The 25,119-nt window shown below is 53.5% G+C and overlaps 10 protein-coding genes across 10 annotated transcripts; 6 read left to right on the top strand and 4 right to left on the bottom strand.

Moving 5' to 3' along the window:
* Positions 1–614: 614 nt before the first annotated feature.
* Positions 615–2,411, bottom strand: GPI16 (Subunit of the glycosylphosphatidylinositol transamidase complex-like protein; the record flags this gene model as incomplete). The annotated part of the gene is made up of 2 exons (XM_053198818.2): positions 615–2,010; positions 2,062–2,411. 2 exons carry the CDS (start codon positions 2,409–2,411, stop codon positions 615–617), a joined length of 1,746 nt encoding a protein of 581 aa, XP_053043742.1.
* Positions 2,412–2,778: 367 nt separating this feature from the next.
* LUC7 (splicing factor) lies at positions 2,779–3,656 on the top strand (the record flags this gene model as incomplete). Its single annotated transcript, XM_053198819.1, has 2 exons — positions 2,779–3,135; positions 3,192–3,656. 2 exons carry the CDS (start codon positions 2,779–2,781, stop codon positions 3,654–3,656), a joined length of 822 nt encoding a protein of 273 aa, XP_053043743.1.
* Positions 3,657–4,326: 670 nt separating this feature from the next.
* Positions 4,327–5,739, bottom strand: N0V96_005325 (uncharacterized protein; the record flags this gene model as incomplete). Its single annotated transcript, XM_065757373.1, has 4 exons — positions 4,327–4,699; positions 4,758–5,005; positions 5,541–5,621; positions 5,680–5,739. 4 exons carry the CDS (start codon positions 5,737–5,739, stop codon positions 4,327–4,329), a joined length of 762 nt encoding a protein of 253 aa, XP_065614142.1.
* A 3,151-nt stretch (positions 5,740–8,890) lies between these two features.
* N0V96_005326 (uncharacterized protein) lies at positions 8,891–11,601 on the top strand (the record flags this gene model as incomplete). Its single annotated transcript, XM_053198821.2, has 2 exons — positions 8,891–9,913; positions 9,961–11,601. The coding sequence occupies 2 exons, from the start codon at positions 8,891–8,893 to the stop codon at positions 11,599–11,601; spliced, it is 2,664 nt and encodes an 887-aa protein (XP_053043745.2).
* A 505-nt stretch (positions 11,602–12,106) lies between these two features.
* N0V96_005327 (uncharacterized protein) lies at positions 12,107–13,676 on the top strand (the record flags this gene model as incomplete). Its single annotated transcript, XM_053198822.2, has 2 exons — positions 12,107–12,244; positions 12,366–13,676. 2 exons carry the CDS (start codon positions 12,107–12,109, stop codon positions 13,674–13,676), a joined length of 1,449 nt encoding a protein of 482 aa, XP_053043746.2.
* A 630-nt stretch (positions 13,677–14,306) lies between these two features.
* Positions 14,307–15,515, bottom strand: TIM17 (translocase of the inner membrane; the record flags this gene model as incomplete). Its single annotated transcript, XM_065757374.1, has 9 exons — positions 14,307–14,348; positions 14,410–14,511; positions 14,568–14,656; positions 14,862–14,884; positions 14,994–15,012; positions 15,077–15,145; positions 15,202–15,255; positions 15,387–15,413; positions 15,473–15,515. 9 exons carry the CDS (start codon positions 15,513–15,515, stop codon positions 14,307–14,309), a joined length of 468 nt encoding a protein of 155 aa, XP_065614143.1.
* A 543-nt stretch (positions 15,516–16,058) lies between these two features.
* Positions 16,059–16,475, top strand: N0V96_005329 (uncharacterized protein; the record flags this gene model as incomplete). Its single annotated transcript, XM_053198824.1, has 1 exon — positions 16,059–16,475. One exon carries the CDS (start codon positions 16,059–16,061, stop codon positions 16,473–16,475), a length of 417 nt encoding a protein of 138 aa, XP_053043748.1.
* A 1,522-nt stretch (positions 16,476–17,997) lies between these two features.
* N0V96_005330 (uncharacterized protein) lies at positions 17,998–18,660 on the bottom strand (the record flags this gene model as incomplete). The annotated part of the gene is made up of 1 exon (XM_053198826.2): positions 17,998–18,660. One exon carries the CDS (start codon positions 18,658–18,660, stop codon positions 17,998–18,000), a length of 663 nt encoding a protein of 220 aa, XP_053043750.2.
* Positions 18,661–21,047: 2,387 nt separating this feature from the next.
* Positions 21,048–21,614, top strand: N0V96_005331 (uncharacterized protein; the record flags this gene model as incomplete). The annotated part of the gene is made up of 1 exon (XM_053198827.1): positions 21,048–21,614. One exon carries the CDS (start codon positions 21,048–21,050, stop codon positions 21,612–21,614), a length of 567 nt encoding a protein of 188 aa, XP_053043751.1.
* A 1,791-nt stretch (positions 21,615–23,405) lies between these two features.
* N0V96_005332 (uncharacterized protein) lies at positions 23,406–25,020 on the top strand (the record flags this gene model as incomplete). Its single annotated transcript, XM_053198828.2, has 2 exons — positions 23,406–24,278; positions 24,334–25,020. The coding sequence occupies 2 exons, from the start codon at positions 23,406–23,408 to the stop codon at positions 25,018–25,020; spliced, it is 1,560 nt and encodes a 519-aa protein (XP_053043752.1).
* Positions 25,021–25,119: the final 99 nt, after the last annotated feature.

Below are 25,119 nucleotides of genomic sequence, written 5' to 3' on the forward strand. Positions count from 1 at the left end.
TGTTCACGGCATTCGTGTGAAACAGTCGATGACGAGTGGTAGTGAGATGTTTTAGACAGCATGACTGCGCTTATTCGAAACAGATATCAGTAGGCGGCAATGAACCTGATCCATGTGATTTAGTCGGGCACCAGCAGGGACATACGGGTAGTGAGGCAAAGATGTCGATGGCTTGCAGGTAGGGCCGAAGGTAGAAAGATCTTGCCATTTTCGGAGTCACGACGCCGACGGGTTTAATTCAACAAGCTGTGGTAAGAGCCACATCACCTGCGTAGATTGAGTGTGCCGTGATGTCGTATTACCCGTTTATGTACCTGCCGTTTTGTAGTCGGAAAGTATGACTGCGGATGTAGACGTCAGGTAGTCGATAGAGACAGCAGAGCCTGGGTTTCACGACGGGAAGATGATGTTCCACAGCCCCTGGATCAAGTCAAATTTCCGTATTGCAAACCTCGTGGCAGACGGAGTCGGGACGGAAAGAACAGCAAACGGACTGTGAGCTCTGACTGCCATCGGTACACGACACGCGCCTGACTGAACAAGGAAACAAGTATACGAAGTCACGGGAAGGTTGGCAAGCCGAATATCAGGACGGGTAACACGAAAACATCTCTCTATTTCTTGCTTGACAGACCGCCCTTGAGCTTCGCCAAGAGACCAGCTATTTTGGCCTTGAGGACTGGACTGGGGCCTTCATCGGCGCCAACCAGTCTCCGAACTAGGATATTATACATGCCGCCGAATGCGAGCGCGATCGCCGTCGAGGTGAAAATGATGACATTGTAAGGCATGCTGAAGTCTGGCGTGGGCAGATTCAGCAACAGCGTGGTGGTGCGTGTACTTTGCGTACGGGGACTGAGAGTAGTAATGACTGCCGCAGCAATGTCAAAACCACGGTTCGCATCAGGGGGGTATTCAGTGTATCGAAGGATGGACTTTTCAAAGTCGTAGGTGAGAAAGACAGTGGAAGCGGGAGGGATACGCATCCGCAGCTCGAGCTGTGTGCCTCTGGCCCGATCGACGGCGGGGCGGTAGTAAATGTCCTCAACAATCGACGGCTGCGAACCTGACGATCCCTCAATACGCGCGTTAAGAGTATGGAGGTAAACTCGCATAAACCAGGGAAGCGATTCCATGTAGATGAACTCGACCTCCGTGTCCTTGCTTGGGTTCGTAAGAATGGCCTGCATACCACCATGTTCCTGTCCGTGTCCAGTGAAACTGCGCTCGGCGTAGATGAGGGGAGTGGGCGGCTCGACCAATTCCTTTGTCGGATCTTGTCCTGCGTTATCTTCCAAGGGGAGAACAATCTCAAGCTCTGATTCCGCACCAATCTTGAAGCAGCGCGATGCTCCATTCGGGTTCAAGATCTCTGCAGCTCCACCAGATGTATAGACACCTCGGGTGTGGGGAACCTCGATGCAGACCGGCGGTACGTCCTCGTCTGTCAGAGGGCATGTGCCTTTAATCGACTTGCCGAAGATCTGGGACAGGGTCCATTCCTGACCAGTAGTAAGGCCGGTAGGATAACATGTTTCGTCATTGTGGTAAGGCTTGGAGGTATCGCACTTGAGCTCGTGTCCAGGGGGTGGACGGGGAATCGGGTTGTCTCTTGGTCGCTTGGATCGGTCAATGTCGAGAACCATGTCAATAGTCTGCTCGATTTGCAGAATGCACTCCTGGCCCTCAGGACAGACAGGCTTAATATCGATGGCCATGCTTTGGAAGGAGGAATCGAAGAGCTTGTGGCCGTCTAGCAGACTCGAGATGCCTGCCTTTCCCTTGCAAGGGAGCAGCTTCAAGAAGGGCGTCAAGTTCTCTGTGCACACCACCTCCTTTGGCAGAACGCCGTGAAGGAGCTGCATGTTCGGTATCGATGCTTCGGGGTGGTCGCCCTCGGGTTGGAATGACATGACTGGCCTTGTGGTTCGGGTTCCATCGACGAAGTTGAGCGATGCACAGAAGAGTCCTGAAAGAGCATTGGTGAGGGTCAACCACTTCTGATCGGCCCTGCATATCTGTCAGTATAATCCATCTGCAGTATGACAATGAGTGACATACTCCTCGTCCGTCTCGGCCTCAAGCCACGCCCACAGCTCCACGCCCGTCCCGCCTTCGCGCTGACCATCCCAAGGCCGACTTCCCCAGCTCTCGGCATCCCATCTTCCCAAGCTGAACCTAAGATGAAGCTCTCTCGTCCCGGCATATTGAAGAATCTGACCCAACGACCGGGGAAAGTACCGGAAGTTTTGCAAGTCGAAGTCAGATAACGACGTATTGGATCGGAAGTTGAAGCTCGCAAGCAAGGCGGACAGGGGCAGCGGGCGGAGGTTCAGCTGCTCGTGGTAATCCGCAGCCAGGCCAAAGGAGGCGAGGCAAGAGAAAAGAATGGCCGCCAGGAGTTGGCGCATCATGGAGGGAGTATCGCAGCGCAGAAGAATGAGATTCGCGGCTGCTGCGGTCTCTCCCCTGCACGACGGCGCATGTAATGCCGTTGGGGGTGAGGTCGTGTAGGTGGTCGTATGGAGGGATGTCTAGGCGGTGGGACTCGGCAGAATCCCTCTTATGTAACCACAACTTGGGGAAAGTACGTTTTGCAGCTCTCCACATTCCGCCCATGGTTCATCCCGCGCGACACGCTTTCTTGCCCAGAACTTCGCGAATTTCCTTACCTTCAATTTAAGATACCCAATTAACCCGTCCACGAAACTTCACGCCAAACCACGATACATCGTATACCATTCAAATCTCAACAGACACTATCGAGCATCACGGACAATGGCAGCAGAACAGAGAAAGCTGCTGGAGCAGCTCATGGGCGGCTCGGCTAGCACCCGGGCAGCCTCGCTCTCCATGACAGATCCCAAAGTCTGCAGATCATTCCTTGTTGGCACATGCCCTCACGACCTCTTCACGAATACCAAGCAAGATCTCGGTCCATGCCCAAAGCAGCACTCCGAAGCACTCAAAGCCGAGTACGAGGGACTGTCAGATAAGGAGAAGCAAAAGTATGGCTTTGAGTACGACTACATGCGCGACCTTCAAAAGTACATCGATGATTGCAACCGAAGGATAGACTCAGCACAGCGCAGACTCGAGAAGACACCCGACGAGATCCGCCAAACCAATGCCTTGGTATAGTCTCAACACTCTCCCCATTGCACTGCAACTTGTAGCTAACTATGATACAGCTGAAAAGCATTGCCGAACTCTCCTCCACAATCCACAACGGCACGCTCGAAGTTGAAATCCTCGGTGAAATGGCCGAAGTATCCCGTGCGATCGACGAGTTCTACCGAGTACGCCAAGCACAGCAAACGAAGTTGGATCGCGAGAAGGAGCTCAAGGCCCTGTCAGACACCTCGGGACCGTCCGGCCATCAGAAGCTGCAAGTCTGCGACGTTTGCGGCGCCTACCTTAGCAGGCTGGACAACGACCGCCGTCTAGCAGACCACTTTTACGGAAAGATGCATCTTGGCTACGCTCAGATGCGCAAGACCTTTGACGCGTTCCCCAAGGAGATGCGCCACCGCCAGCGCGCACCGATGGACGATGACAATATGGGACCCGGTGGTCCCAGAGGTCCTAGGAGCGGTGGAGGGTACCGCGGGCGTGGCGGTAGGGGATACCGTGGCGGCGGTGGCGGTGGATGGTAGGCCCATCCGTGGAAGCGGAACAGATCGAATAAGATCGCAGCTCAATCCGAACCAGAGGATGAAGAATTGATGGGCGACGATCCGAATTAGGAGCCTATGACGATGCTGTCCGTCAGATCTCGAAAAAGAGCAGCATGCTATCCTGAGCACTTGGATTATGACTGAGTATTACAGAAAGCGACCGCCAATACTCTTCCATCCACGAGTCAAGAAGGTGGATCTCGAAGAAACAGACGTTCAGCACGATATTTCTAGGATGTAAAACGTGGGTGACGATACCACTGGAGGTTCATTTGCTTCATACTAAGTCTCTTAGGCCTACGATCATAATTGGTCCAGTCGGCAACGGCATTATCTGCACGATGGCCGGCACTAAAGTTTCAAGGTTGCGAAGGGACCAAGTTAAGGGAACGTAGACGGCGGCATTGGGTAGTCCCGGACGGCATTCTGTATTTACGCTCGTAACGGAACCTGCTAAGGACGAGACTCGCAACCCCTGGATGCCCGCTTAATGAGGAACCATGCTTAGAAGCGAACTATAATGTACTCCAATACCTCGTCATTCCCCCCATCGTGGCGTATTCAAAATGCGTCGTCGCTGTAATTTTGTGATCCAATTCGTGATGCTTCTCCTCGTCGCAAGGCTTTACTGTCAGCTTCAGCATAGTCCTCAAGAGGAAGATTGCGCGGCGGCATTCTTGAGCTTCTCGTCAAACGCCTCCATCTCGTCGTCCCACCTGCCAAGAGGCGACAAGACAGGAGGCGAAATATCACCGCTTGTAGCCTTACCAGGTAGGGCAGGGAACTCCTCGGTGCTGATGACGGGCGCCGGCGCGGGAGCCTGGGCGACGGGAGCCTTAGCTTCCCGCGCGCCGTTCGAATCTCCCCGTTCATGATCATTCCCATACCCACCACGACCACTGCGTCCACCCCGCCCCTGCCCACGACCTCTCCCGCGGCCCCTACCACCTCTACGCTCTTCACCACCACCGCCAGCATACCGATCACTCTGCGGCGCCTCATCCTCCCGTGAAGCAAACCGACTGCCCGCAAGCCCAGCAGACCTCGTGCCCCTAATGCCTCCATTTGCCCCCCCGGAACCCCCTCCTCTCCTCCTCAGCAGCGAGCGCCTCCTTGCCCTCGTCCCACCCGCCCTCTTTGATACTCATCGCCTTGAGCTTCCTCTCGCGGTTCTTGGCGCGCTCATCGTCCATGCGCCGGCGCTCTTCTTCGCCGCGCCGCCGCCTCTCCTCGTCGGCCTTCTTGCGCTGCCGCGCCTCCTCCATGCCGCGCGCGTAGGCCTCCGCGTGACTGCGCTCGTCCTGCTCCGCCTGTTCGAACTTGCGCGTCTTTTTCGGCGTTGAGGATGCGCATCTGTTCCATTTTGGCGGCGAGTTGAGATTCGCTTAGTTTGGTGCGCGGGTTCGCGCCCGAGCCGAGGCGGGCTTCTGCGTTGAGGGCTGTGTTTGCGCCGGGGGCAGCGGCGGCGTTCTTTTCGCGGGGTGTGTGAGGTGCTGCGGCTGGAGCGGGCGAGTTGCTCTTGGGAGAGGCGGCGTCGCTTGGGGCTGCGGCAGCCGGGGGAGGGGCGACGGCAGCAGCAGCAGCATCGGCAGCAGGGGCAGTCGGTGCAGCGGCGGAAGCAGGTGAGTTTTGCGCCGCTGGACCGGTCGGCAGCTTTGGGCGCGGGCGTGGTCGCGGTCGCGGTCGGAGGGGGGAGTCGAGGCGGCGGCGGCGGGGGCTGCCTGGCGAGGACCGCGCGGGGCAGCAGGGGCGGGCTTAGGGTCGGCGAATCTGGAGTTTGCGAGACCACCCCTCGGCGCCGTGGGCGGTTTCTTGTTGGGTTGGGCCTGCTTCTGCGGCTTCTGCTGCTGTTGCTCTACGGACTTGGGCGCGACGGGCGCGACGGGCGCGGGTGTGGGTTTGGGAGGCTCGACTGGCGGTGTCGCGACGGCGGCGGGGGAGGGGCTGGAGGATGAGGGGCGACGGTGGTTTCGACTGTCTCGATGGCCTGGGGATTGCTTACAGGCTCGAAGTCGTCAAAGAAGAGGTCGTCGTCTGTGCGGCCTCCGAATTGGTCGTCCATTTTTCTGGATATGTGTTCCTAACAATGATACTAGACAAAAAGGTACGAAGGAGAGATTGTCGGTAAGAAGCTACAGCAAGGGAAGCTAAGATATTTGGAGCAGATGCACAAGGTTGGGTTGGTTTGCGAAGGAGTTGCCCTCGAAGCTCTGGGTGTTTGGAGGGCCTGCGAACCATGTCGGATTAGGCAAGTGGGGTTGTCAAGCGCAAATCGAGTCTGGAGAGAGATCCGCTGAAAGGAAATACTTTCGGCCCGCCGTATCGGAGAAAGATAGTAGGATATCGGAGTTAGTGGCGTGCATCATGTCTTTGCAGTGTTTCGGGGGGCACATCAATGGTGGCCTCTTCTCCCGTCCTTGAATCATCCTAGCCACACATCACGGCATGAAGTAAACATCCCAATAACGAAGGAAACAATTCTTATCAGGCCTTGCCACCGAGCGTCTGCAACTTCTGGATCAGCTTCACAACCAGCTCTTCATAACTCTCCACAAATGGAATCTCATATCTCGAACAGACGACCTGAACATTGCCCCTCTTCTTGTACCCTTCAGGGCAAGCGACGATGACCTTGCCTCCCGAGCGAGCACAGAGCCCCAACTCAAGCAAGCTGATGTGGCCTTCTGTCTCCGGTTCAAAGTAAACAACAATGATGTCAGCCCTCTCTTGCATGTCCAGTTCCCACTTGACTTGGTTGCTGAATCTCTCATCCGAGATATCCTCCTTCCAAGTGCTGTCCCAGTCTGGCCGGAAGGGATCGAGTATGACCACCGGCAGATGAGACAATGAGTCGGCGAGATCTTTGCGCCAGTTTCTCTTGCTGGTGGTGCCCGCAAGGAAGATTGTCTTTTCGTGTATTGTCTTTTCTCTCGTCAAAGGATGGATGATCCTGCTCTTCTTGAGTGACGCGGCACTCATGGCGATGAAGGGAGCGTCAATACAGATGCCTGACTCAATTTGTTGATGGCTTGTACAAAGTGAAGACGACTTCCCAAAAAAGGTTTCTTGAATTTGGTGGCTCTGTCTTCCGGAAGAAGTTGGTGTGTGAGATATATCGATCCTGCTGGTCAGCCTTAAGATGGATGACAGTCATCATGCAGCTCGGTCATTGGCCACTGCTGTACGGAGTAGTAGGCTCCCAACCCAAGGTACCTAGTCACCTAGTCTATGGCGTACTATGCTCCGCAGTGATAAAGTATCTCGGTCTGGTTTGCCGCAGATAAACGCCTTCCGAGCCGCGATTTCTACACAGGCCAAACCTGCTGTTTCGTCCTGGTCTGCTCTGAACATGACGGTTTCGCAACACTCAACTTCCCAAGTTCCCTTGCATTCCCTGGATAGACGATCTATGGTGAAAACTACAGGGAGTAAGGCGAAAGTTTGAGCCCCATATTCAGCTACCTACCTTACTGCTCCACCACTCGGACGTAGTGTACGTAGTATAGCTCTGCACCTTAATGTACACTAGATAATATTGTTGGTGCAGTGATATCTTGTCCCGCCGTCTGTTCAGCCCAACAACGATATATGGCTTACGGCAGACTCCTTCCCGACGGATCTGCGGGTTGTATGCGACCATGGGTGAGAAGTGAGGCCTATCGGGTTAATCCAACGGACAGCTACATCGATAACACCCTTGCCAGCCCTTGTCGCCTTGTCGGACAGACTTGGCCGTTCACCGGTGCTCCGTTTTCGTCGTCGGAAGCGTGGTGCCCTCCAATAGGGCAGAACACAGATTGCTGGGGGCCGTGGCTTCGGAAGATCACCACGCGCACCCTGGATGTGGATTGGAGGTCTGGCAGATTGGCACATCTGGAGACCAATCTTGCGGTGAGCTACCTACGCTGTTGTCCGCTGCTGAGGCCTTTCTTCATATCTCACAGGCTCACAGGGAGGTCGGCGACCATCCCGGGCTGTCTCAGCTAGGTGTCACTTGCTGAGGAGGATCGTGGCTGGCTTGGATGGATGGACGCCGAAGCGGACAGACTCCACGCCCATACGGATTGGAAGAGGTCCAGGCGATAAAAGTGCTTGGCGCCCACCTGACGGTTTGTACGGAGTACGAAGTTGTGAAATGTGAAATCACGCAACCGATCTCGGCCCTGCGGACAGTTCTTCCTTGACGCTTAAGGCCACTCCCGACCGCCCGTTTTTCTTAATCTCGTTTCCTTCAACTGAATCATACCTAATCATACCAGCGCTTTTGCTGTTCCCTATATTTGCTATCACGGGCGTATGATACCATCCCCTCCAATGTTGCGTCATGAAGCGGTGAGAGAGTCAAAGCCATCAGGACGTCCGTACAAATAGAGAAAATCCCCCCTCCCCACCTTTGGCTTGGGGCGAGTTACCCCAGGAACGAAGCGGATTCAGCCCATCTACGAATTCTTATCCTTCCGTAGCGTACGGATTCAGAATCGCGGACACCATCGTTGCCATCTCGAGGAGATGGCCGTGGTATACAAATCTGGTGAGCCCCACGCCCCGGGCGAGGACGACTGCGCGGGGTGCCGGAAGATACACCGGGATCTAGTCGAACTATCGGTTGGCTCCGAGTCTTCTGAAGAGTATGAAGATGGTGAGTTTCTTCGTCTCTTACTATAACTTGATCAATTTGCTGGGCTTTTGAGAAAAGTTCAAAAACGGACAAGTGTCACGAGACGTGGATGCTTCAAAGTGACAATTCGTGTCACAATGGTCCCTGTAGTTCCCCTGAGAAAACAGCAGTGGACCTTGTAGCTACGGGAGCTAGAGCACTTGGACTACCAGGAACTGCACCTAGGGACGATCCACTCAGCCCAAAACCTTGGGACGTCCACGGTGTCCACCCCTAGAGGAGAGGTCCCTTACGAGGAGATCCACGCTGCCCGGGGGGAAAGGTGGGCGGAGTGACTCCCCTTTAGCGCATTTCGTCATTCGCCATTTTCGTTGCGAGTTCGCAGCCAATTTGGCCGATTCATCTTGGGAAATGCGTCACAACCTAACGTCTGCTTCTTCCTTTCCTGTCTCAACACGCCACCTAACGCTCTTCTTTTCTCCAACCTCGATCGACCCATTCCATTCTCTCTGTTGGGTCGACCGGTCGCATTCTTTCGCCTAAACATCTCCGCTGACCAGCTGTCCCCCTCCCTTCTCGCGCGACAGAAGACACAATGCCGTCCGCTATTGCGGCCTCCGACCTGTCCACGAACCTGAGCGACACGGACGACTGCCCCCAGGTCGCCCCCGAACTCCTCCACAACCTCAAGCATGACAGCTCTGTCCTCGCCCTCGCCGTAAGCGCCGAGAACGAACGCATATACGCCGGCACCCAAGATGGCGAGATCGTCGTGTGGTCCCTGGCCACCTTCCACCAGGAGCGCATCGTCCAGGCCCACAAGCGCAGCGTGCTGAGCCTGTTCCTCACCCCCGACGGCTCCATGCTCTTCTCGAGCGCCGGAGATCCCCTCATTAATGTCTGGTGCCCCAAGACGATGAAGCGGCTGTACGAGATTTACAGCACCTACGACGTTGGCGACATCTTTTCCGTGGCCTACAGCGCTCAGCATGAGACGGTGTACGTTGGCGCGCAAAACACCTCGATTCAATGGGTCAGCCTCACCGATCCGAATAACCGTACCACCCACGACTCTTCACAACATCCCGACCGTCGAAATCACAGGTTCTTCGACTCGCGAGCTGTAGGAGGGACAACGACGCCGCGCCGTAACGATGAGAGGTGGACATTGATCCCGCGATCTGAAAAGGTGGTGGAAATTCATCCGGGCGCTGTGCAGATGTTTGCCCACTACGGCTATGTCTACTCGATGCTCATGGCCAAGGGTCCTACTGTACTCGTGGAACCTGAAGAGGAGGTGCTCATTTCGGGCGGCGGAGACGGTACCATCAAGTTGTGGAAGCTTGGTGCTGAGGGAGACGATCAGGCGGCTGATAACGACCGCGAACCTGGCCTGCAAGAGCTTATGTCACTGGGCACTGATGATGCGGAATCAATCATGTCTCTTGCGATTGACGGTTCATTTTTGTATGCCGGCAAGCTGCAAGGAGTCATTGAGCTGTGGGACCTCGACACAAAGTCCAAGTTGAGAGTGATTAAGGGTCACAGGGGCGACGTGATGACACTACAGATGGGCTGGGGCTATCTCCTGAGCGCCTCTCGCTCTGGTTCTGCAAGTGTAAGGTCTTTGGTTTCCTCAATTTGTTCATTGCTGACAACCCTTAGAAACATACCACGGCCCACTACGGCCAGTACCAAGACAAGCAGGTCGCGAACATTAGCCAAAAGTACCAGTGTGTGGCGCGCTGGAAGGCCCACGAGGGCAAGATTCTCTCATCAGCAGTGACAACATACAACAACAGACAGTACTACATCACCGGCGGTAACGACGATGATGTTAGCATCTGGAACATTGACTGCTCGTCTTACGAGGACCAACAAAAGGAGGTAGAGGAAGCCAACGACGTCATGATTAAAACACTAGGAGAGTTTGTGTCCTACCGGACGGTGTCATCCCGGCCAGAGTTCGCAGAGGACTGCCGAAGAGGTGCAACATTTCTCGGGTCCTTGTTCAAGAGGCTTGGCGGTCATGTTGAGATGCTGAGCACGGAGAGCAGTCCCCACAACCCCGTTGTTCTCGCCAAGTTTGATGGCGTTCTGGAGCCGGCCGAGAAGCGGAAGAAGGTTCTGTTCTATGGTCATTACGATGTCGTCCCAGCAGATACCAAGAAGGGCAAGTGGGAGACGGACCCATTCCAAATGAAGGGTGTCAATGGATATCTCTACGGCAGAGGCGTCAGTGACAACAAAGGCCCGATCATGGCTGCGTTGTTCGCTGTGACGGATTTGCTGCAAGCCAAGAAACTTGCCAACGACGTGATCTTTCTGATCGAAGGAGAAGAAGAATCGGCTTCTCGCGGATTCAGGGAGATTGTTCGCAAAAACAAGGACCTCATCGGCGATGTCGACTATATCCTGCTGGCCAACAGTTACTGGCTCGACGACGAGGTCCCCTGCCTGACCTACGGTCTGCGCGGCGTCCTGCACGCCACTGTCTGCGTCGATTCCCATCTGCCCGACCAGCATTCTGGTGTAGACGGCTCCTATATGAACGACGAGCCCCTCTCGGACCTGACCTCCACGCTGTCAAAGCTGAAGGGCCCCGGTAACAAGGTGCTCATCCCCGGCTTCTACGACGATATCCTCCCCGTCACAGCCGAGGAGGAGACGCGCTATGATGACATTGCGTCTACGCTCATGCGCCAGAACCCAGAAAAGGGGCCCGCCGACAAGCTCAAGGCCGCGCTGATGGCGCGCTGGAGGGAACCCAACTTAACGATCCACCGATACAAGGTGTCAGGACCGGACGGCAGCCTGGTCAGCAGCCACGCGAGTGCTAACATCAGCTTGCGTCTGGTGCCGGGCCAGGAGGTTAACGATGTCATTGCCTCGCTGGGCTCGTACCTCGAGAGCGAGTTCGCGCAGCTCGAGTCAAAGAACTCGCTGACCATCAAGATTGATAACAAGGCCGAGCCGTGGCTGGGCGATCCCACGAACGCCATTTTCCAGACGCTCGAGGAGGCTATTATGCAGTCGTGGTCGTCCGTGTTTGCGGGTGACGGTACAGGGGCGGAGCCGGGGGAGATGACGGACACGAATACGCAGAAGCCAAAGAAGCCTCTGTATATCCGTGAAGGTGGCTCCATTCCCGCAATCCGGTTCCTGGAGAAGGAATTCGGTGCCCCGGCTGCGCATCTCCCTTGCGGACAGTCGTCGGATTCAGCGCACTTGGACAATGAGAGGCTGAGGGTCTTGAACCTCCTTAAGAGCCGGGAAATCATCGGGTCCGTGTTTGCTCGTTTGTAGATGGAAAGGCATTCTGGGCGCTATCTACAGTATTATTCGGGAGGCGTTTTGGGTACTGGGCAGCGGCATGTCCAATGACACATTGTACAAACAAACAGAAAAGTAGAGGGATACCCCAAAAATCAAAGCATTTCTAGACCTTGCACTATTCACCAGTGATTCATTCGGTGAGAGTACCTCTGTCGGTGATGTGCTGCACCTGACTCGTTTATAAAACGGCAAATATGGCACTTCCAACCCCTCCGTTGACGTGATCCCGACCATCGGCAAGCTGGAGCCGAGCGTCGGCCGTTGGAGCTTCCCCATTCGGCTTGCCGGTTCGGCGTCTTATCTTATCATTGACGATGACTCTCTCCCACTCCACGTCTCACTTGAGACGGCACTTGACTTGCATAACAAACCATCTCATGCCTTGGACTCACAAGAAATAATCAGTATTGTTAGTTGTTTGCGATTGACTCGGGATATGAGAGACGATAGTACAAGAGAGAAAGAAGTTAGAAAGATGGAGTACAAGCGTCAGTCTCCGGCCGCCGTAAAGGTGAAGCCGCGCCTCATCATTCACGGCGGCGCGGGCAACATCAAGCCGTCGAATCTGCAGCCGCCAGAGTACGCTGAGTACCGCCACGCCTTGCTGACGATTGTAAGTTCGAACATCACGAATTCTCACCCCCTTCCTAGTCAGAGATCCCACAGAAGCCCCCCCCAAAACTATCATCAATAGCACTTCAACTCCCCTCAAACATGTCACTCACACAACACAGGTCAGCAAGACAAACGCCTACCAAAGCACACCCTCTCTTGCCAGCACCACAGGCACCCTCCCCTCAGCCCTAGAAACAGCAACCCATGCCGTCACCCTCCTGGAGAATAACCCCCTCTTCAACAGCGGCCACGGCGCAGTCTTCACCCGCGACGGCATCAACGAGCTCGAAGCCTCCGTCATGGTCTCCCGCGGCTTCGCGAAGCGCGGGGTCGGCGTCACGGGGTTACGACACGTCCGGAACCCCATTTTGTTGGTGAAAGCGATTTTGGAGCACGGGGATGAGGATTTGGGTGGGAACCCGGAGAGTAGTCATCCTTCTTCTTCCTCTTTGACTACTACTGCTGCTGCTGCTGCTGGCAATGGTGGTGAAGATGGTGCTTCTGCTGGCATCGACGCCCCCTCAGCGCAAGGCCACACCCTCCTCCACGGCGCAACAGCAGAGACCCTCGCCAAGAAGTACGGTCTGGGCTTAGTATCTAAGGAGTACTTCTTCACCCAACGGCGGTGGGACGAACACATCCGCGCCCTTGAGAGAGAAAAGGCAGGCCAGGGGTTGAGCACGTACAGCACGACAGAGTTCCTTCCGCAAGGCACCGTCGGCGCCGTGGCGCTAGACGAGGATGGCGTCGTCTGCGCGGCTACGAGCACCGGCGGGCTGACGAACAAGTTGACGGGCCGCATCGGGGATACGCCTGTCGTCGGGGCCGGGTTCTGGGCTGAGGAGTGGGTTGAGGAGGGGGATCCGACGGGGGCGTTTGCGCGTGCTGGTGCTGGTGCTGGTGCTGGTGGTGCTGGGGATGGGTTCCTTGTGTTGGGTGAAAGTTTAAAGGGGTTGATGGCGGACTGCCTTCCCTCGCTGAGGACCTATTCCCCCGTACCTGGCGGCGAAGCCAGTCTGCGCAAGGGCGTCAAGACGACGAGGGCGATCGCTGCCTCCGGGACGGGTAACGGGGACTCCTTCATGCGCGTCGCCGCCGGCCGGACAGTCGGCGCCGTGGCGCGGTGGAAGCCGCTTTCCGGGGCTGATGCCGTGTCGTTTGTTTCTGGTCCGGGCGGGGAGTTGCAGAGCAGCGCGGGTCCGCGGTGGAAGGTGACCGGCGAGGGCGAGGGCGGTATCATTGGGATCGAGGTTGCGGTTACGAGGAACGAGGGAGGGGAAGTGGTGGGTGTGCGGTCAGAGATTCTGCAGGATTTCAACTGTAATGGGATGTACAGGGCTTGGATTGCCGATGATGGCAAGGCGTATGCCAAGATTTATCGGGATGGTGTTGAGGGGGTTGATGTGAGGGAGTATTCTGAGAAGTGGTGAGCGCGAAACCGGATACGGGATTTCCAGATAGAAATGTCCTAGAGTCAGTCGGAGAAATTCAAGATGTGGTATAGAACCAAGATTTTGAGAAGAAATCAGCGAGTTGATGGTACAATTATGAACACCTCTATCCCACACAGTTTCAGTACTCGTGTCAAAAAAGGGAGAAGAGACTGTCGCTCTTCCCGGATCCAAAACCCCAGCCGGACCGAGAACAAATGCAGGTTTTGCCCCTGACCATGCTGCCTAGATGGAAGCCGTTCCCACACGCCTTTCGTCTTTCGTGGCTTGAATTACCCTTGGAGATCAAGATGGCCGTCCGCTCCTCGTCTCTAGTCCAGTCTCCAGTCTCCAGTGACTGGTAGCAAACTTTTTGCCCCTATTCTACATATAACGCCACCCTCTCCGATGTTGCGGTTTTTTCAATGGATTACAAAAATAGGATCGAATTGCTTCGCTCCCTTGTGATGTGGAAAACAAATTGTCGAGCCCTCGTCAAAAGGACAAAAAACAGGCTTCGAGCGTTGAGGAGTTGAGAGGGGTCCGAGTTATTCTTTTTGTCGGCAAGGCGGTCGCCTCGATCACCCGCCGTTCGTCGGTAAAATGGATGCTTCGTGAAGGATCGATCGTTTATGCAAGAGCTCTCTCGTCGGAAGGAGGAGGCGCCGGCATCTATCATAGAAATTGTCAGCTTCGCTTCGCTGGTCAAGCGCCTGCGACCGTTTCAACTCACCTCCAGCTTCGTGCTGCCGGCGAACATCTTCTGGAAACCGATACCGACACCCTCGATGACGGCAAGAAGAAGCGCGCAACCAATGGCACCGTTTCGGGCGGCCTGAAAAACCAAGTTAGTGACGGGTAGGAATGGGCCGGATAAACAACAAGGCTTACCTTATATCCTCCACGGATGGCTAGCGCACCACCTGTGAGAAACCCAGCGGCGATACTGTTCCAAGGATCCTCCTTGTGTCCACGAAGACCTGCACGTAAAATATTAGCGTCCGAGACATAGATTTATCGTGCCACAAGATGCAGAGGGAGATTGCTAGCCCTGCGAACCCTGGCGTTTCGAGGTGACAGCTCAAGCTAACGCGCCGTGTAGCAACACCATTTTCGGCAGTGCGAGGCCTAGCAATATCCCGTCGTATCTTATAGCTTTATAGAGTTTGAGGAGACGGTTCGTACTTTTTACGGAGCAGTCAAATGTTCTGTTTTACATCATTTCAGTCAGTAAGTTACTCAAGATCGCCAGGAGAATTTGTAATGGCTTGGCATTCAAGGTCGAGATTTCGAGTATCGATAAAGGAGTCCACTCACGAGAAAAGACCTCCCCAAACTAGAGAATATTGTATTAGCGTTGTCCACGAGATCAAAAGTCTCCCGGAGAGTCGTATGCTTACCTCCAAAGTTTCCTCCCAGTACGGGAGCGCGCATCTTGATGGCTGAGATGGCACCGATTCTTCTCTCACCTGATGCGCTGTTAATAATCATCATCTCCGAGATCGCGCAGAGGGTTAGTCAATACCATAGGGCGAGTTGCGGTAACCCTTGATACCATGCCATACCGTTCCACCGATAGCTAGATGTGTGTCAGAATGCAAGAGTCGTGGCAAGGTTGATCGATTCGGGAGATCGAGGTTCGAAAACGAGGTGGATCCGAGATCCGAGAAGGGTATCGATATCGTGATTGCAAGTGGTTATATTACTCACCTCCCATAGCAAAAGCACCGCCAAAGTCTACAGTATCGTTAGTTTTGGGCTCCTAGGGGGTGATGATGGTCGGCTAAGCGCGTTACCATTGAGGATGACCCAGGGGCAGGGATCGCGGGTATGGTCCATTGTGAAATTTGTGATGTGCGGTCGGGAGGTCGTGCGATGGTTGGCTAGAAGCTGAGAGCTTTAAGACGCGACTGTTCGATGTGGGTTCGCTGGGTGGTGGTTGACGTGGATGGTGAAAAACCAGGCTCGAGATGCGATTTTGGTGATGCTTGGGTGGCTACAGCGGGTCAGGATGCGACGGGTGTCGTGAATGATTTCTCCGACGGCGGACTTTTTCGTCTGATTTGTTATCTTATCGCATGTCGCCCTCTCCGATTGGCCGGTGGGGTCAGAGCTCTCCACTATCGGCGTTATCTCGTCATTGGCCCAATACGGAAATACACCTTCCATTTTACCTTACAGCAAGTGAGAGTCACCAGAAGTGACTAACGAAATGCAACATCTTGTAAGATGGGATAAAATGATGAACTGAATTATCTACAAATCGACTTTATATTTTATCAATCTTGTGCCATGGCCGAACAACAATTCGAACCAATCTCCTCTCATGAAGGCTGCACTCTTGCGAGAGCCAATACGGAACATGTACCTCACATTCAATCCATGACCAGAGCTGCGTACTCCAAATACATCGACCGTATCGGCAAGGAACCAGCACCCATGAAAGCCGACTATCACGAGCTCATCAAGACGCAGCTGGTTTACGTACTCCACGACGACGAGAATGATACAGTAGCTGGCGCCATTCTCCTTCGCCATGAACCTTCAGCGAGTGCACTGCATATCAACAACCTTGTCGTTGCCCCAGAGGCTCAAGGCCGCGGATACGGCCGAGTCTTGCTGAAATGCGCCGAGGATGTGGCTCGAGCTTCAGAGTGCACATCTCTCCAACTCTTCACCAACGTCAAAATGTATGAAAACCTCATTTTGTACCCCAAGATGGGATTCGTCGAGACAGAGCGGAGGACGGAGGATGGGTACGAGAGGGTGTACTTTCTTAGGGAGCTGGATGTTGCATAGACTCCACCAAGGTCTGTGATAATCATTCTCGCTCGTTGGATGAAGATGGCCTCATGATCGCAATATCAGGACGACAGTGGCTGCCGTGCGCTCGATTCTGTACCATTCCAGGATGTCTAGAGTCAGAAACAAATCAAGAATGCAAACATGGCTATGAGTCTGTCGTTGTAAGACACCAGCTTGACCCAAGTGCTGGAGGCCTTCAGCGAGCTAACCTCAATTGACCCACTGGAAACTGAGACAGCCCAACCAATGAGAAGCAATACTGAGCTTCCGTTCCGTCAGCGGAACAACTCATGTGGCGCACGTCATGCTACCTTGACGCACTCATCTCATCACCGTATGGTACAGTTAATTCGCCTTCATCTCAGTGAATACCAACGACAGCTTCTCTATATCTAGATCCCTGTGAACCCTTCAATCTCAGTCGGCAAAGTCATCGGCTCACTCCATTTTTGATTATTGGATGCGCCATCGTCATTAGCCAACGCCAAGCCATCATGGCCTCCAAGACAAGCACGACGACACAGGCTCTGATACGGCTTCAGAGTTCCACACCCCAATCTTGACGCCCGCAACGACATCCGTAGCAGGCGAAGATGTCGAGGACGATCATGTAAGCGACATACCGTGGCCCGGCAAGCACTTCTACATCATCGAAAAAGAGACGGGTAAAGCCATCACCATGGTCGATGACAGGCCAGTCCTCATGGACCTCCAAGGCGTCCGCGATCCCGCCACCATGTGGTATTGCGTCGAGAAGCAAGGGTATTTCGGGTTTTTAAACAAAAGCTGGGGAAAGTTCATTGGTCACGACAGCAAGAGCGACGTGGGTGCATGGGCCGGGGAAATGAGGGAGTGGGAATCGTGGATTCCCAGACAGCATCCCGATGGGGGCTACCAGTTGCTGTCGCCGTATTGGACGCATACTATGATGCAGCTTTGCGTTTGTCCGGACAGGATCAATCTGTGTAGGCGGTCTCATGGCCCGACATTGTGGGAGTTTATGCAGGTTCCGTGGTAGGTCTGGCCTACGCATGGAAGGGGGCCGCAAGTCTTTTTGTTGGTGTTTTGGCGACTGGAGGCAAGTCGAAGGCGTTGAAGAGTTCGATTAATGAGATTGCTGGTGGATGAAGTTCGCCTTTTTGACGCTTGACAGAATGGCAACCAATACTTCACATTTAGCTCAGCAGTTTCCTTTCACCTGTTCGAGATGGCGTAGCATGTTGGATGTTAATGCCAGTCACCAGAGCAATGACACGGCCATTGTCTCAATAGTGAAAGGAGGTGAGCCGAATTTCGCTTCCTTGCAACGAACGTTTAGAATGTACTTATAATCAAGTTAGGACTCGAGTTCCAGATACTGAAGGGCAGAACACATGTAATCATGAGAAAGTTATACATTGTCTATTACAGCATTACGATATTGAGTCCTATAAGTCCAAGTCATGACCAGCTTCACAGCATCAGCTGCGGAGGTCTATTCGTGCCACGTCTATATATACATGTATCTTCATACGCTTTACAACAAGGCAGCGCCGATCGCAACACCAGCCACCAGGCCAAACAGCTCGCGAGATGCGCCAGTAGGAACGGCAGCGTTGGGGCTGTTGGTAGTGGCAGCTGAAGTCGCAGCAGAACCGACAGCCCGCGTGCTACGGGCAGACTGGCTTCCAGATCCCGATGCAGCAGTAGTCGTCAGGGTAGTCATGGTAGCATTGCTGAAGCCGCTCGAGGTAATGACAACAACAGCTGTGGCAGACGCAGACGTCTCACTCTCAACTGCGGCAGAGTCCGTCGACGTGGTTACGGTGGCAACAGAGGCGCTTTCAGAGGCGCTGGCGGTAGTCTCGGGAGCAGCAGTGGTGGTGATGGGTGCCACGGTCGTCGAGACCATGGGCGCGGCACTGGTCTGCACGGGCAGGAAGGAGGGCGAGTAGGTCTCGGTGCCCTCGTAGGAAGGGCAGCCGGGGACGGTGGTCTTGGGAGGGGCGCGACCGCCGCCGCAGTCGAGGGCCGCGCAGATCTCGCCGGTGCCGGGGACGTACCAGACACGGGTTGCGTAGGGTGTGCCGCCCTGGGTGGGCGTGACGACGGAGTCTGAGGAGACGCAGCCGGCGAGGTCGGTCTTTGCCAGGACGGCGGTGGCCATGATGGCGAGGGAGGTGATGTATCTGAAAGACATTTTGATGTTATGTTTGTGTTGGTGCTGTTTTGATGTAGTTGGGTATTATGATGGTGTAATAGCTCTGGTAGCGATATAAGAGCAGTTCGAACGATTGTGTTGATTATGAACGAATGTAATGACCCGAGGGCGAGTGAAGGCGTCGAAGTCTATGGCCGGTATTAAGGATGGAAAGAGGGAGGAAACAAGAACATTTAATGTTGTCATTAAATCCTTTCCTCGCAGACTTTTGTATGTCCAGGCGACTCCAAGTTCTCAATAACGGCTGCCTTGACCCCGGGTCTAAACAACGCCCCTGGACGGAGCTAAGCGGGGTCTGAGACGGGACTCTTACGCCACCTCATCTCGGAAGCCGCCCTAGCGGTCATTAAGGCCATCCTACAAATGCCCGATCCCAACGGCTCTGCGATGCTGTGGCTGTTTGGTATGTCTCATCGATGGCCCATTGAGATGCCGTTGCAGCCGTTCCGGTCAGATTTTTTTGTCGCAGATCCATCCATCGTTCCATGAGGAAAAAGCTTTTTTTTCCTTCCTGAATCCTTGATGAAAACGTAGCTCAACACACTAAGACGCGCCAAAAATAATCCTCAGGTTCGTAAAGACTGCACCGCCCCTTTGACGGTAGTCCGCCGGTCTCGAACGGGCGAATACGGCGCGGTGGTCCGCGCCGGGATCTCGATCCTTGCATTGCTCATGTTTTTTCTTTCTTCTCCAATGGGACTTTGGTTCCCTCAATCCTATTTGTTGGCGCTTCGTATGCTAATTCCTTGCTGCAGGTACCGGTAATAGGAAAAAGCAAGCACAGTGGCGTGAGTGGCCCAAAGTTCCAACAGCTGTTTGTTCTGCGAATCAAATTTCATTATGCGTGAATACATGAGTGAGGATCCCTGCCATGCCTGCCTTGACTTTGTAAGTTTAGACACCAGAATAGCTGTTCGCCAGGGGCGTTCTTGAAAGCCAGCCAAGGGCATGACGACACGGCACCTTAGGCCCCTTGCACGTACATGTATGACATGGCTCGAGTCCTCTTCAGAACAATGGAACTTGGTTGTGAGCTCGGCTACAAGACTGGTTGCGTACATTGGCAACTGTTGATCAAGTTTTCGAAGATGAATTCGCTGCACGCACGTTTGCCTAATCAAGGTCAGAGAAGTCGATGCTCAATCACAACAGCCCCTATGAAGCGCGTTACCTAAACTACTCTCTGAAACAGCAAAGCCGGAATATTTGGCCTTGAGAATCTGCACTGTGGGTGGACTTGTTAACTGCGGATTCCTTGTTAACTGCGGATTCCCTGTTAAGTCTGTACGGATTTGCTTTCGTTTCTCGTCTTCCTGATAGTTCGTGGCTTGAGTTGATTATCATTATTCGTCCCTTTCTCAGTATGTCTTGAGTATCGATGACATTATTGCATGAGTCAAATGGATAAATGAACAAAGTTCACATGCGGATCCAAAGAAGCCTGAAGGAATGTAATCATAGTATAGATGTCTGCAGGGCGAATATCTTCAACTCATGGAAAAGCCTGCGTTCGCTCCCAATTACAGAATACGTTATGGATGAAAGAAAGATTTGAGCATACAAACACGAAGGAAAGGCTCGAATGGATCACGAGAATCCTTTATAGGACTTTACTTTAGACAAAATATAGAGCTTGGCACGTGACAGTTGAACTGAATGGCCAGGTTTGTAAGAGTAGGTATCGTGGTGTTAAGTTAGTAGATGCGAGACCTCATAAAGGTACTGGAGTCTCTTTGTAAACTCATGTATGGTCTTGAATGACACCGCGTTACGGTGGACACATACGAAGCAAGAAGCCTTTGATCTCTCCAGCTGAGGGAATTCTCACTCTCTTTATCCAAGTCTTCAACTTCCTTTTTTTCACCCAGTAGCTTCGATCATTTTTAGATAGGAATCAAGTTGTAAAAAATGCCCCTTCAAGTTTTCATGTGGGAATGTCGAACCAGGATCTTGATTCAATAAAGGATTTGTCCGATGTCGACCCGATACTTGATTGTTCTCGTCGAGTCCGAAAGCATTGTGGTTGTCTCCCAGAAGTCTCGTTGTTCTAGGCGACTCGACCAAGTAGGTACTCTGAGACCGCAAGCGGTTGTGCTGCCTCGCCTGTCCTTTCATATGAACAACTGAACAGGCAACATAAGCGCTTGAGTATATTGCCTATATATCTGGCTGGTTGAGCAACAGGACTCTCTCATAATCAATACGTCTTCAACTCCCAACTTTAATCAGTATTCGACAGGTCTCAATTCGACTCTCATCGTCTCACAAAAAGTGTCAGTGTCCCGACCGTCAAATCTATCAAGACAACTACGCACCAAAGCCGAGTCATCTCAAGCATCCACGCTCCCTTCCATCAAGAAGCAAAAATGTGTCAAAAGGTCGAAATCCTGATCGTCTGTTGCGAGCAAAACTGCTCAAACGTTTACAATAACGGCCTCCGGAAGCCTCAGATGCGTCTGATTCCCCATCCTGAAATAGCCTTCGTCCTCTGCGGCCAGGCCCTTGACCTCGGCTACGTCAGCGACCGCTTTTTCATGGACCTCCCCGTCATGTCCTCCGTCCCTAGGAACTGCCCCGACCTGCTCGAGCATCACAAGTTCCAACTCGTCCTCTCGCAGGTCGCTTCGAAGCACATCATGGAGCTGGAAACCAACTCGCGCATCCAGTGTAAGAGCTGCTCCGGCACGGGAAAGCCTCAGATTGTGTCAAAGTCGGGCAAGAAGTCCACTATTCAGTCGACTGCACCGTCTGGCAACGCGCACGTTGAGGCTAAGTGGACATGTTGTGCCGAGGGCAACTGTAACCCCAGACAGGAGTGCGAGAGTCATGCTTCTGCACTTCTGTGTCGGGACTCTGATTGGGCCAAGGAAGGTGAAAGTTGCATCATGAGACGTGATGGCGATTTCCATCTCGATGTGGAAAAGATTGCTTAGAAGTTGGCCGGTATCGTGCAAAGGTAGTTTTGAAAGATGAGGCGTTTATAGACTTGTGATAACTTCGAGTGATAGGATAGTGGTTAGTGGGCAGGCACAACAAATTGCAACGGACTTCTTACGCTCGTGCCTAACTCATCACCAAAGCCTGGTCGCGTCACAGAATTGGCAGTGAAAGTTGATGATCAGATTAGAACTGTGGCATGAGTTTGCGCAAACATTATCCATTTCTATACATTGATGTGAAGACCTCACTTGAATACCCACAAAGTATCATGATCTTTGCTCGAGTAATGAAAGCTATTCGCTGTACTGTATAATCTCTGCAACCTACACCGGTTTAGGCATGACTCAAGTTGTAAATTGCTTCTAAGCTCATAGACATATGCCGTTGCCCCGGAATGCATCGAGCCCTACATTGCGCCATACAGTGGACCAAGCACGCCATGTGGTTGTCCCAACACAGAGGATAAGCTTATTTTCGACCTTGCATGGCTTGTTCTGGAACACTCATATGCAGATGCCATTCTGGCTTATGTTGCTATCAGAGTAGTTAAGACTTGACGCGCGCATGATAGGCTTGCCAACTACCCCATTTTGTTATCAAGCATTGGAGAAAGTCTGCACTAATCCGCTCTGAAGACCTTGAGATTATCTTGTTGCTTTAACACAAATTGCCCAATTGATGCAATACTTTCGACCACTTCTGGCCGCGGAATTCGTTCGCAGTGATTTTGTCTTTCTTCATACTCGAGTTGCGATTCTCGTCTGCACCGGACGTCATAGATAGCATAGATAGCTCAACACCATCGTGAAAGAGGATCCGGCAGTCGGCTATTAGTATGTGAACGAGCGAAACCGAAGACCGTTGATCCACCTCGATCCCCGAGAATTGACTGCCCAAGAACGAGCTTGGTCCCGGGGCTAGTAAGGTAGGAACTTGAACTAGGATCCACCACTATCCATGCTTAACTACTTTCCGTCCCGCCCGTCGGGAAAAGTCCGACTCAACTTGGCACTTACTTGGCAGCGGCATTTGTTGCCCACTCTCTCGCAGAATCCTGGGGTATTCAACTTCAGGTTCTCTGACGTTCTTTGTTCTTGAACTTTGCAGATTCGTAACAAGCATTTGAAGTAATGAAGTTGTTCGAATAAAAGAATACTTCTAGATACCATTAGTCAGGTTCTTGCAGCTTGCTAGCCACCCTTAGACATATAATTGGCTTCAACGGAAGTCGGATCTCACTTTCTGCAAACGGCACCGATCACCGAATACCGATGCGGGCTGACTCCTCAAGGTTGTGGAAATTTTAGTAAATAAGCCTCCACGGTGGATTCGTTGATTGATAGAATGGGACCCGATGCAACCAAAAACATACGAAGATCCCCCACAAGCCGGCACTTTGAGGGAATTTGGTGGTGATGAATTTTATCAATCTCATCTTATCAGATCCTTGATGGCCGTTGGATGGAGACGAATGACGATGATCTCTCAAGTACAGCCGGCGTACTTCTCGGAAAAGACCCACACACCATGCAAGATCGTGAGGTAAACGGTCGAAACCTTGGTACCATGGCAGGGGCGAGGGAAGTCTACAGCGTTTGTTAAAGAAAAAATCGGACGTGAAGCTAGACTCGATCGACCGATGTCGGGAAACACAGGAACGCCGTTGAAGATATGTGAACTACAGAGTACAAAAGGCTCGACGGCACTCCTCCCTTTGAGTCTGCTTTGTTCTGTTTCTCAAGGCCTCGCTTCCTGTCAATCATACCCCTCAGCCTACAGTCACCATGGTCCGCTCTACCTCCCTTCTCAAAGCCAGCGCCTTGCTCGGTCTGAGCCAGGCCGCCGCGGCCCAGAATAGCACCACCAACCCCTGGCCGTGGCAGACCTACCGCTCCGAGCCTGCTCTGCAGCCCCCTTCTCTGAAGATCACCCAGACCGGCGACATCGCCGAGGGTCACCTCTTCTTTGACCAGTCCGGCTCCGGCGGCCACAACTACTCCGTCTTCATCATGAGCAACGAGAATGAGCTGATCTGGGAGGGCCCTTACGGCGACATCTCCGCATGGCGCGCCCAGACCCTCTTCGGAGAGCCTGTCCTCACATTCTACACCGGAATCACAATGCCGGAACCCTACGGCTTCGGATACGGAGCTGTCTTCATCTACGACCAGACTTATAAGAACATTTACAATGTTACTCTGGACCAGTACGCCAACGGCCTGAACCTCCAGACCTTTACCGGCTGGGACTCGTCCGGTCTCACCGGCGGCAGCTGGCTGGACATGCACGAGGACTACATCACCCCCGAGGGCACCATGTTTGCCCCTGCTGTGAACGTTACCCAGACGGACCTAACCTCCGTCGGCGGCCCTGTTGATGGCTGGATCGTTGACTCACTCTTCTTCGAGATCGACATCAAGACGAACGAGATTCTCTTCCAGTGGAGCCATCTGGACCACTTGGACGAGATCTCTCTAGCTTCTGCTGCCCCTACTTACCCCTTGGAAGACCTTGGACTCAACCAGACCTACCCCTGGGGACCTTTCCACATCAACTCCATCGAGAGATTCGCCGATGGTGGTTTCCTCATCTCCTCCCGCCACTATTGCTCCATCTTCAAGATCGCCAAGGATGGATCTGTTGAGTGGACCCTGAACGTAAGTACCTACTCTGCTTTTGCTTAAACACGAACTCCAGCTAACAATGCCAAAGGGCCAAACCGGTGGCTCCTTCGCCCTCAAGAACGGCCTGTCTTTCTGCTACCAGCACGACGCCCGCATCCACGCAGAGGGCAACGGCACCGCCCTCATCTCCCTCTTCAACAACGACAACAGCGGCATCCGCAGCGGCGTCAACGAGACCTCGGGCATCTTCCTCACCGTCAACACCGCCACCTGGGAGGCCACCCTCAAGCAGGAGCTCATCGACCCTAACGACACAATCTTTGCCGTCTCCCAGGGTAATGTCCAGGTCCTCAACGACGGTAGCGGACACACCGTCATCGGCTACGGCAGCACGCCCAAGATCAAGGAGTTCAACACTAAGGGTGAGTGCGTCTTCACCGCACAGTTTGGCGAGGACAAGATCGTCCAGAGCTACCGCAACCACCGCTACCCCTGGGTCGGTAAGCCCTACTACGCGCCCAAAGCTTTCGCTTGCGACGCCGGCAACCAGACCGAGGTGTACATGAGCTGGAACGGCGCGACAGAGAACAACAAGTGGACCGTGTTCGCCGGCGCTTCGGAGGATACGCTGAATGAGAAGGCTTCTGTTGAGAAGACTGGCTTCGAGACCAAGGCTACCTTCTCCGGCTCGGCTCAGTTTGTTCGCGTTGAGAGCGCTGGCGAGGGCATTGAGACTGGTGTCAGTGAGGTTATCGCTGTCGAGAGCCAGTGCTAGAGCAGTATGCTTTTCATTTCCATGCACTCACTTGGGATTGACAACGAATTCGCTTATACCAAGTAAGATCAATTGCTTAGCTAAATAATGTAATCTCCA

The sequence above is a fragment of the Colletotrichum fioriniae genome, assembly GCF_027942845.1.
Source record: "Colletotrichum fioriniae strain IMI 355084 chromosome Unknown scaffold_5, whole genome shotgun sequence".
Classification (NCBI taxonomy): Eukaryota; Fungi; Ascomycota; class Sordariomycetes; order Glomerellales; family Glomerellaceae; genus Colletotrichum; species Colletotrichum fioriniae.